The following is a 12,194-nucleotide window of genomic DNA, read 5'->3' on the forward strand; positions in this document are numbered from 1 at the left end:
CACCTCCTAGATGCAGAATAAGCTGGCTTTATGCCAGTTTTTTCTTTTATACACTTTAAGTATTTGTGTCATTGGGATTACACATGATTCTCCTGATTTCATGCCTGCCTGTTCTTTTTATTCTACAGATTCTTCTGGGAAGCCTAAATTCACCAAGTGCCGTTCACCTGAACTAGAGACATTTTCATGCTACTGGACAGATGGGGGTCATCATGGCTTAAAGACTCCAGGATCCATACAGCTGTTCTATATTAGAAGGTGCAGCCTCCATGCCATTCTGATCTTTCTCTCTATAGATTTGCCAGTTTAGAGTGTGTACTGTGTCACATGCAGTGTAGGAATGGCAGTCATTTATTTTGATGACTAAGATATATTTGTTCATTCATTTATTTAAAAAACTATTAATTAAGCCCTTACTATGTGCTAGGTATTATTTTAGGTACTGGAGGTATAACAGTGATTACAAAAAGATTAAATTCTTATTCTCCTGGAGATTCTTATCAGTAGGGGAAAACAGACAATAAAAAATTAAATAAAATAACAGCTTATAACACAAGTTATCAAGAAGAGTAAGGCCAGAAAGAGGATGAAGAATGTCAGCATGTGAGTGTGTGCATAGGGTCCTTGAGTGACATTTGAAACAGGGAGGTCATAGGATACCTCTCTAATGTGGTGTGTGAGAGCAGAGACAATAAAATGAGACAGACCATGTTAATATCAAGGGAAAGGGCTGCCTAGGAAGAGGAAATTGCAAGTGCAAAGGCCCTGGGGGCAGTGTTGCCCTGTTTGAGGAAAGCCAAAGACCAACACAGATGCCACAAGACTAAAGATGGGGTGAGTGATAAGGGAGGGGCACAGAATTTGCTAAGCTTTGTAGGCTAGGGCAGGGCTTTGAATCTTACTTTATTGTTCCAGAAAGCCACGGGTGTGTTTTGCAAAGTGTATGTTTTCATAGACTCAGCTTGTTTTCTATGTAGAGAATGGACTATGTTCCTCTTATATAGTTCTTTTTAGTGTAATACTTTTCTCTTGCATTTTAACCAATGGTCCTATAAAATAACAGGGAAAGAGGGAAACAAAGATCTTGAAATACTGTCACCACCCAAGTAGTTTATTTCTAACTCCTCCCTTGGAATAACTTACTTTTCTATTTACTCTTACATTACTTCCTTTTTAAAAAAAATTGACACATGGTAACTGTACATTTTTACAGCGCACAGTGTGACATTTTGATACATGCATACAATGTGCAACAATCAGATCAGGGTAACTGGCAAATTCATCACTTCAGAAATACACCATTTCTTTGTGCTGAAAACATTCTAAACCCTCTTCTAGCTATTTTTAAATAGCCAATTAATTGTTGTCAATCATAGTCACCCTACTTTGCTATAGAACAATACCGTACCCTTTCTACCTTTCTAAATTTTAGGCTTACACACTGCATTATCTCCTCTTTACCACTCAAATCCCTTAGGGAAGGCCTAAGCCAAGATGCCAGGTTAGTGAGGACCCTTCAGATTAAGCTCTTGTTCATCAGTCCAAAGATGTTGCTCTTTACAGAGGACCTGGAAAGAAAGATGCAGTAAGCAGCTGGGGACATGACCTCAGGGCCAAAGACCCTGAATTCCAGCCTGCCCTCCACACTTCTTACCAAGTAATGCTCAGCAAAGGATCTAGTCTGTGCATTGCTCAGCCTCCTCACTTGTAGAGTGGAGATGACAGACTTGCCTCCTGAGGATTTTATTATATAACGTGTGAAAAAACACATTGCTTCCCACATAATAAGTACTCAATAAATGGTAGCCCCTTTTCTTATGGTGGTATAACAATAATTTAAGATAATGATGTAGAATCCCAACACTTCTGAGCTATAAAAAAATGATTTTGGTTCTTTACCGTTTGTGATTATTGGTATGTAAGACCATTTTTAATGCAGAGCTGTGTTCAACATGCAAATAACAAATACTCTAAATTAGCAACCAAGACCAGTCTTACCAACTTTCTAGGTGTGAGAGGTCTCTCAGAAGCACCAGAAGGGCACACGAAGATGAGATAGTTGGGCACCAGATACACATACTTATTTGCCTTAAGGATGATACTGCAAGAGAGATACAAGCCAATAAACAAAACTGAAGTATATAAATATATTCAGACAGGAAGCTAAAGTGTTTGGCAACATTTTTCAATATATATGAGTTGATTATGGTGTTTTATAAAGTCAGAGAGAGAGAGAGACAGTAGGTTTAATCATCATGTTTTACTATAGCAACTCAGAGAGCCAGCTTCATCAAAACAGAGTAAGATTTTCATGTAGCCACCATTAATCAAACTAAACAGAAACAGTACAATAACCTCTGAACGTGGACCCACTTCATGAAAATATTTTTTCACCACCTTAAAATTCACCTAATTTGGACATGAGAAGAAAGATAAATCCACAGATATGAAGCCTTCACAAATACATATCTGTTTTTACCATCATCAATCAGGGCCACATAACTCTGTCCACAAGGATGTGAAGAGTCACATCCCAGTTTCTCAGCATACCCAGCCCAAACCCAGGCTTTGCACTAACAAGGATTCTGTGACCAGGTAGAAGGAAAATCTGAGATATATTCAGAAAGATCTCTTAGCTTTTTACCCTAGAAGAACTTGGAGTTTCAGGAGAAAACAAAATCATATTCTTTTTTAAATATTTTATTAGTTGTTGGTGGATCTTTATTTATTTTTATGAGACTCTGAGAATCGAACCCAGTGCCTCACACATGCCAGGCAAGCACTCTACCACTGAGCCACAACCCCAGCCCAACAGCATCATATTCTTAAACTGTGTGAGTATAAATGCCAACCCCAAAGTTGCAAAATCAGTATTTGAGGCTTTCTCTACAAAAAATATAACTATTGTGAGTATCTTGGTCAAACTAGCATAAGACCACAAGTCCCATTTATTTGAGAAGCACAGAATCAAGAGATTAGGAAACTGGGACTACATGTCATTGATTAGGGGAGAAATGTATCAGACTCTCATTACCCATTTATACAAAGAGGATAATGCAAGTGAGCTTCTGGCTCTTGTCATTATTTCTTAGAGTTTAGTTCCCAGGTAACTCCTGAAATTATAGAAATATGCTTCCATCACTGATACACAAGTAAATCTGTGGCATGATTTTATCCAACACTGGAGTCTGTGAAGGCAGAAGGGAGCCAGGAAGGAAGTGGCACATAGGCCTTCAGTTCACTGGCCTGGCCTTGGTCTCCGAAGCATAATGAAACCTAACACATCAGCTGTCAACAGGACAGGGGAAGGTACAGGCCCACAGGCACTCATGTGCTTTGCTCACGGCCCTGCTTCTTGCCAGGTGAGCTGGCAGACCAGACAGCATCCGCACGGTGGGGCAGCTAATTCTGAACCGTTTCTGCCACCCTGTGGTGGACATGGTGCCAGGTCCAGCCTCTGCGTTTAAAGAGGACTTAGTGTGAATGTAAACCACAGGCATAGCAAAGTTGGCCTGGAAAGGCTGGTGGAGCTCCTGTGCTCTCAGCTTCTCGCATGGAAATGCCCTGTTCTCAGTGGAAGTGAACATGGGAACACTTGGTCCTTAAGAGTGCACCCCACCACACACCTACACACCCTCCACAATAGCCTGCTGCAAAAATTATCCTGGCCTTTTAAAAGTAATTTCATTTTCCATGCAAGGTTGAGAGGGAAATTAGAAGAAGAAAGGGAATTGTTATTTTCCCCCCACCTAAGGCTTAAATTTTAAGTTCTTTCCCCACCAAAAAAAAAAAAAAAAAAGCAAGAGCTGTATATAATGAAAACAGTTGCCTTTACAACATAACACGTTTTATTTTTACAGTTTCTTCTCTAATTGGTTACCTTTAGATGGAAAATATTTCTTCTGCTCTTTGTTCCCATTTTTACTGATAATCTCCTTCTATGGTTTTTGCTGTTTTCACCAGATAGTTTAGAAACAGACCAAAGAAATTAACTTTCAGGTCTAAGAGAAGGAGAGAATAACTTCTACAAATTGGCTCTGGTCATTCTACATCTGGTCTGTGTAGACATTCAATCCAGTGAAGTCAGGTGACTGAGGATCTGTTTCATGAGTCCATTTGATTTTTTGTGTCTAGATTTAATATTTTAGGAAATGAATTTATTCAATTTTGGTCAATGAAGAAGGAGATTGGGCATTGTGTTTTGAAATACTTATTCCTGATCCATCACGAGATGAGTAATTTTCCAGAGAACCTACTAGATTCGGGGTGACTCAAACAGGGTTTTTCACATAGTCTTTCTGGGCATCAGGTGCTAACATTGCCAAAGCAGAAATACTGTGCCAAGCTTTTTATTCCAAATCCAGACCTGCATCTTTGGAACATCTTAATATTTTGAGTTTTCTGACTTATCCTCTCAACTATGCTGGATGTATTTGATATGTCCTCTATTTTCATATGAAAGCCTCATCCCCTGGACAATCGAGAATTGTTTAAAGTACTCGAACTCAGTTTGAAAGTTGAGATCAAGTCAGCAAACTATAATTCAACAACTCACCTATTTCTCTAATATTTTGAACTTTTTTCTATTATTCTAAATATACACATACTTTATCCTTTCCTTTGCTTTTACCCACTTTTCCCTTGAGGGATGAATCTCCCTCTCATCCAAGGAAATACAACTTTTAAGAATCTCAACCACAATTTAAGCAACAGTTCACTGTCTCAGACTCTGAAGTCTCTACTGTTGTAATCCCAAATTCATTCTGACAGCTGATGAGCAGTTGTCTCAAGGACTCTGACACTATAGAAGCTTCCGTCTAGTGCCAAAGGAAACCTGTGTCTTCTCTCAGCTTCTTATTCTGTCTTCGCAGACCCTACCTTCCCCACGGTGCTGTCGATGCCCACTGCTGCCCAGCACCTTCCTATAGTGGGGTGGTCCCAAATCTCCAGTCTGGCCTGCCAGCCACAGGCACCTCTGCCCACAGAAAGCCATCCCTACCTTCTTCCTCAACAAAGGATTGCATGGCTTCATGACCCCTTTCCTTATAAATCCTCTTCTCAACTGATATAAGTAGTGAGTAATAAAGGGATAATGAATTACCCCACTGAAGTAAGTAATTCTAACATTAATAAAAATCTTTCCTGCCATTCCACTTCCTCTCGCTCCCCTCGTCTCACCAGTAACACCTTTGACCGTTCTATTCTCTCCTTTTCCTGTTGCCATCTACTAAACTTTTACCCATCTTTCAGCGTTGGCAAAAATACCACCTTCCATGAACAATTAGAGTAATCATTTTGTTTTCTGAAGTCTTAAGGACCCAAATGAACACTACCTATCAGCACTTATCCACACTCCTTTATAATAGTTTCTTTTTCCCTCCTGAGAGAGGAATAATTCTTTAGAAATCCATGAATCTCCCATAGTGTCCAGCATAGTGTTTCATATGTAGCCAATTCTCATTGAATATCAATGAAATGAATGCTAAAAAGTATTTAGATGGTAATTGCTGAGGCATCTTCTAGCCTGAAGGTAGGGACCAAGTCTTATTTATTGTTGCATCACACAGTATGGATATAACATATCACTCACTATGAAGTGCACCATCAGCATGTCAGCTCAGTTTCTCCATCAAGTCCAAAGATTTACAGTTCTCTGGGAATGCCTACAGTTTGAGGATTGACTCTCTGAACTGTTTTAATAAAGGAACATTTTTAGAACCTCCCTAAGCCAGACCTTCTGTAGAACAGAAATAATGAAGTATCTACCATAGGAATCCCTTAATAGGAACTGGCACTACAGGCAGGAGCACCAAATGGCCTCCCAACAGTCTTCATAAACTGATACTATTGTCCACAGATGTGATACATCTGGAAATGGTGTTGCTAACATACAAAGTATTTGTGTCATAAAATATTTGTGTGCCCCGTTTGTTGAATGTGTCAAGCCCCTTACCTTGACCTAAGCTGGAAATGATTTTGGAAAAGCTTCATCCTTTTTACCCTCCATTTCAGGAGCACTCAAGAATGGATCCAAGAATGGAAGGAATGTCCCGATTATGTCTCTGCTGGAGAAAACAGCTGTCACTTTAACTCGTCATATACCTCCATTTGGATACCCTACTGTATCAAGCTAACTGACAACGGTGGTACGGTGGATCAGAAGTGCTTCTCAGTTGAGGAAATAGGTAAATCACAGGTTTGTGTTTTACTTGACATAGATTTAGACTAAATAAGTGGGAAGTCCACAGTTTCCGATTAGAGTCAAGTAGAAAGACATTAAAGACTTGTTCCTTAGGAACATGGAGTCTATTTCACAGGAGATGGGATCGATTGATAAATAAGAGATGAGGGGAAGGGCAAGTTAAGTCAACTCTGGCATAAAGAAGCCTGCCAATAAATCTCATAAAGAAAAGAATGGGAGTCTTTCTTTTAGGAATTTTTATTTTATTATATTTTATTTTTATTTTGTTAATATTTATTTACTTATATATGGCACTGAGGATTGAACCCAGGGGCTCTCTACCAGTCAGCTTCATTCCTAGCCTGTTTTTTTGTTTTGTTGTTTTGTTTGCTTGTTTTAAATTTTGAAACAGAATTGCGTTAAATTGCCCAGGATGGCCTCAATCTTGCCTCCTGAGTCCCTGGGATTACATGTGTGCCCTCTTGCACCTGGATGATTTCAGAAGTCTTTAAATCTGGGTAGCATTTTTGTATGCCGCTCTGAGAGACAAATTCAATGTACTCTTAAATCTTGTCATAATTATTTAATATTATTATTATGTTAAAACCTATGGAAACATGTTGACCTTTGACCTCTATCATTGCTATAATAAAGCCTAGATATTTCTTTATACAAAGAGTAATAATTCTGGAATTTTATATTTACAAAACAGTCACAAATCAATTTAAAGACATGTTTATAAGATCTCAATACAAACATTTAGGATAATCAGCTCAATGGACTAAGGGAAAGATCCAAACAAATGATCTCTTGCCCATCTTGTGGACATTAGGAGAAACAAAACAAATCAAACAACCACAATTGGAATATCCATGTTTATACTAGAGGAGGACAAACAGCAAAGTGGAAAGAAGCAAAGAAAGACTGTGTTGCTGACCTAGTACCTCAAACCTACCCACAAAATCTTGTTTGTTACTTACAAGAATTCCTGGTCACTTCTCCAAGATATGTTGCTCTTATATGCAGTATCCCAGGCATCAGCAAACCGTAAGAGACTGGAGAAATGTGTTCAGATGCACACACTTAATATTTAATAGATGCAATGGTAATATTTCATAACCTGACTTTGAGAAGTTTGGGAAAATCATGAACAAGCAGAAAAGATAACCCAGTGGCATAGTCTGGAGAGACTATTTAGTATATGTCCTAACATCAATGCTGTAGTTATTGAGTTGAAGGCAAATTGGGTAGTAAGAGAGGATAGTTGTAAGAATACTGGGTTAGCTAAGACTACATTCCACTCCTGACCCTGCCAACTCACTTACCTGCCAATGCTCACTTCTAATGAGTGCCTGCATGTGTTGCCACTGAGGTGGGTATTGTGCCATGAAATGAGTAAGACATACTTGAGAGAGGGAGCCAAGTATGTTCACAAATAATTACAATACAGTGTGGCAGGTGTTGGATTTCAAGTGTGTGGAATGCAGAGCAACCAAGATGATGGCCAAAAGCATGAATGATTAGGCCTGAGGGATGAGAAAAGGTAGCAACAGAGATGGTTACATTTATCTCTTAAAGTGTGCATGAGTGTTGCCACATATCACAGTGACTGGGTCTTTGAACAACAAGTAAATTCTAAAAATGGCAAAGAGCACAGAATATTCAAGGAATCAGGAACAGTTGGGCAGGCCTATTAGTCAGCTAAGTGGTCTTATGTTCCTTACAAAGAAATTTGGGTTTTATCTTACTCCAAGAGGTATGTTTGCAGAACTTAAGCAGGGAAATGATCTTAGGATATTAATAATTAATACTCACAAAGGACTCACAATGTATCAGCCATAATAATTGTAGGAGATAAGTATTGTTATAATTCCCATTTTACAGATGATACAGCTGAGGCTCAGAGGAGCAAAGTGACTAGTTTAAGGTCAAATAGCTCATAGGTAGATCTGGCATTTGAAACTGGGGAGCAAAGTTCCAGAGTCCATGCTCTTAATCTTGAGGTTATCTAGTATAACCTAAAATGTTATTAAAATCTTAAGAGGAAATAACCTTTCTTTGTGTGGATGGTAGATCAGAGTAGGATAGACTAGAAGTGGAGATGTTAGACTGTGAAATCAAGGCAAAAGACAATGGCAAAGTTACAGTAGCACAAAAGTAACAGAGAGGAGCTGAGAGTGCCGGAGAAAGCAAAGAACCCCCAGAAACCTTACTGCATCGTGAGAGAGACGTCAATCAAACAAGCTGCAGTCTCTTTGATGTCATACATATGCATTCTACTATTCCACAGGCCTGGTCCTTAGATTTAGAAGATATTTATATATCTCAAAGGAGTTCTCAAGTATAGTGAATAGGCGTGTGGACAGAGGTAAGGGGGAGTTTATTACTATACTTGGGAGAGTGATACGGAGCCTTTTCCAAAAGGACGCTGTCCCATATTCTCTATTTAAAGTAGAAATGGAAATTTCTAAGATGCATCATGAGTAATAAGTTTTAGAAAATGTTCAGCAAAAACAGTTTTATATGTTAGTCACGGAAAGGATGAAGCTTTGGTTATAGGGATTCCTCAACAAATCTGGAAAGGTGAGGCCATTATATGGGCATATGTAGTTTGAACATCTTCAGATTTTATTTGCAAAATAGTCATGTGTATCTGACTACTGTTTAAAAATAGGAAAATATTTTCTCCATTAAAAAAAAAGTGCTGTCTGTTCCACCATGGTCAACAAGATGTTCTTATGCTGTAAATTCTGTTTCCAGTCTGGATCAGTACAAGAACTTCCCATGTTGGGCCCCAGATTTGTGACCATAGCCCGTGACCTGTAGGTGACCATCTACATATGTTAGAATGTAAATTTTACTCAGTATCTGCAACAGATTTTCAAAAGTCTCAATAATCTTAGCAATGATCTACTTGGGACTATTCAGAATATAAATTTAGATATAGCTCCTAGCTTTGGAATCTATCATTTTCTTCATCAACCTTTGGGAAACTGTGGTCTTTGTGGTCCTAAAAATAAGAATGCAACAGATTTATCTAAGAATGTAGATTTGATCCTTATAAAGGGAGCACAACACTATTTCAGATTGTTCACATATCAGTTAAGCAAAAAGCAGAAAACTCTGGATCACCAACAGTCCAAGAGAGCAATGTAATGCCTTTCTTGTGTCTAAAGAAAGTGCATGGCTGGGAAGACAGCAGAACTCAGGGGTGTCTGCAAAATTTTCCAAAGGATTGCATTGGTAGCAATCAAGAAATGAGTAACACAAATGTCTTATCCTCTGGTCATTCAGAGTTTGGAAGAAAAAAGGATTCCTCTACCCCAGTACCAATACAGCCCATGTTTAAATACTGAGGTCTTTCTGATTCTCTGTTCCTTCAGATTTGAGTTAAAATAAATTTCCTTGCCAAAATCCTATTCATGCTCTCAGAGCGAAAAGAAATAAAATGTGACAGATCTTCAATAAAATCTTATAGATCAGATTTTAGACTTAAAATGAACTTTTGGAGGATCTTCTTAAAAATCAAATAAAAATTTTAAAAAATAGATTATCCTTAAATTAAAAATTGGTACTCTCTTATGAGAGTTATAATAATAGAAATATTGGAAGAATCAAAAGTATAAAATATATGAAGTAATTGGTCTCTTCAGAGGAAAATCCTCCATTAACATCAAGTTGTATCTCCTGAGTACTAATTCTCTATTGAATTGCACAGTGCAACCTGATCCACCCATTGGCCTCAACTGGACTTTACTGAACATCAGTTTAACTGGGATTTATGCTGATATCCAAGTAAGATGGGAACCACCACCCAATGCAGATGTTCAGAAGGGATGGATAGTTCTGGAATATGAACTTCAATACAAAGAAGTAAATGAAACTCAGTGGAAGACGGTAAGATTTTACTCCCTCTTACACTTTGACTTTTCTTCTTGCTGTTATAACAATCCATCTCTCATTTACAATTAGACTTCCTTTTGACCTACTCCATATACCCATGCTATGTGCCCCATAATTCCTTACTGGAGAAAAATTGATCTGTTCTGTAAAATATCATCATGGAATTTTCCTAGTTGCCTTGTTGTTCAGTGTAATAGTACAGCAAAATAGCAAACTCTAACCACTCAGCTGTCTTTGGAGATGTGACTAACCATGAGAAAGATTATGATCAAGGTCAACAGAGGGCTATGGCCAAATACTTCCCATGATTCTAATTTGCTGCTACACACAAAACCCCATTTAAATCAGTTCTTAAGTGTCTCCAGAAGAGAAGCAGAGGAAGGAATTTGTTCCTTAGAGGTGTCAGAAAGGTGTTTATTCCATATCTCAGAGGAGAATCAAGCTAAGAGGTTCTTACATGGGCTAGTGGAGAGCAGGTTAGCCTCTGAGCCCTTACTTCCTTTGCCAAGACTATGAGAACCCACATGGCACACAACAAGAAGAAAAATAGGACTATCAGGCTGCACCCAATATAACAAATTCTAAATCAGTCTAACCACAGGTTCGGCCAAGTCAAGCAGTTTCTGGCCATACTTCAGGTTGTACCCAGCAGCCTGGCAGAGCTCATCCTGTGCATTCAGTGAACCACGGAAAAAGGAGCCTTTACTTTATCAGTAAAGGAAAGTTAGGTTTGAGCAGCTTACAAAGTTTAAACCGTTACAAAGCTGGGCTTTGAGGTTCTGTTTTCTGAGTCATTTTAATTTGGATATCTGATCTATAACTTGGTGCAAAAAAAAAAAAAGAAAAAAGAAAAACCTGGTTGGATGCTAACTCAAACAAGACTTTCCAAATTCAATTTATAATCATTTATTGAGCAACAAGGTATAAAAATAAATAATTTGCACACAGCACTGTGCTAGGTACCTGGAGCAACAGTTCTCAAAATGTGAACTATGGACCTCTAAGGGTCCCCAGATGCTCTCAGGGAGTCCACAGGTATTCTATTTTTACAATATACTAAGATATCCTCTACATTTTCACTATTTGACTCATGGTACAGAAACAATGGTGGGAAAACTACTGGCACCTGAGCAGGAGTCAAGGCCCAGTACCAGACTTTCCAACTGTCACTCTGTTCCTCCCCACCATGAGCTCACCGGAAAGGGGAGGAAAAACAGTTTCACATAAGATTGTGCTTGAAATCCCAGCGTTTGAGTGTACAGCTTTTTAATATCTATGTGGCACACGTAAAGGACACATGACACACTTCTGCTGCATTCCAAGGCACTAGTGAGGTGGACTGCAAAAGCAATCCAGCGACTTGAGTTGTCAGCTGAGAGAGCTACTTGTTTGCCTGGAACACCAGTTTTACTTGAAGAACAACTGGTCGATGATTCCTCATATCTGCATTGTCAGTCATTTCTGAAGAAAAAAAAAAAAAAAGAAGGAAAAAACTGTCACTTCAAGAAAAAAACAAAACTGAGCATTGGTACCAATGACAAAATCTGAACTTTCACAAGAAAATCAAAATTTGGGAAAACTTCTATCTGCAGCCATGAGCTTGGTAACTTTCCAGTGTATGAAGATTTTCCCAGTAATATCCATGGTGACATTACCAATGTGATGTCTTCATGTTATATTGTAGAATGTGTGAAATTTTAAAAAATTTACATAACTCAGTGCACCAGTGTTTTCCAAATGACTAATACTAGAGGGAATGGTGATTTTTGTTTAATAAAAATTGTATAGATTATCACGTACATTATGTTTTGAAATTTGTGTAATGGTACAATGACTCAATTGAGCTAATTAATATATGCATTATCTCATATCATTTTTTGAACTGAAGACACTTGAATTCTTCTCTCTTAGTAACTTTCAAAATGTAACACATAGCTTTTAAATAGAGTCTCTGTGTTGTACAATTAATCTCTTAAACACATTCCTCCTAACTGAAATTTTATATCATTTCACCAGTATCACGCCAAGTCTCCAAACTCCAGTCCTCCAGACCCTGGTAACTGTCATTCTACTCCTTACTTATGAGTTCACCTTTCTTGATTCCACATAA

The 12,194-nt window shown here is 38.3% G+C and overlaps 1 protein-coding gene across 6 annotated transcripts in view; it reads left to right on the top strand.

Moving 5' to 3' along the window:
- Positions 1-12,194, top strand: part of Ghr (growth hormone receptor) — a 250,364-nt gene that overhangs the window by 223,428 nt on the left and 14,742 nt on the right. For all 6 annotated transcript variants that reach the window (XM_076857434.2, XM_076857432.2, XM_076857433.2 and 3 more), the window contains 3 exons: positions 129-258; positions 6,013-6,185; positions 9,900-10,078. In XM_076857434.2, the coding sequence (XP_076713549.2) occupies positions 129-258; positions 6,013-6,185; positions 9,900-10,078 (482 nt within the window). The remainder of the gene's footprint in view (positions 1-128; positions 259-6,012; positions 6,186-9,899; positions 10,079-12,194) is intronic.

Source organism: Callospermophilus lateralis, chromosome 5 (genome assembly GCF_048772815.1).
Source record: "Callospermophilus lateralis isolate mCalLat2 chromosome 5, mCalLat2.hap1, whole genome shotgun sequence".
Classification (NCBI taxonomy): domain Eukaryota; kingdom Metazoa; phylum Chordata; class Mammalia; order Rodentia; family Sciuridae; genus Callospermophilus; species Callospermophilus lateralis.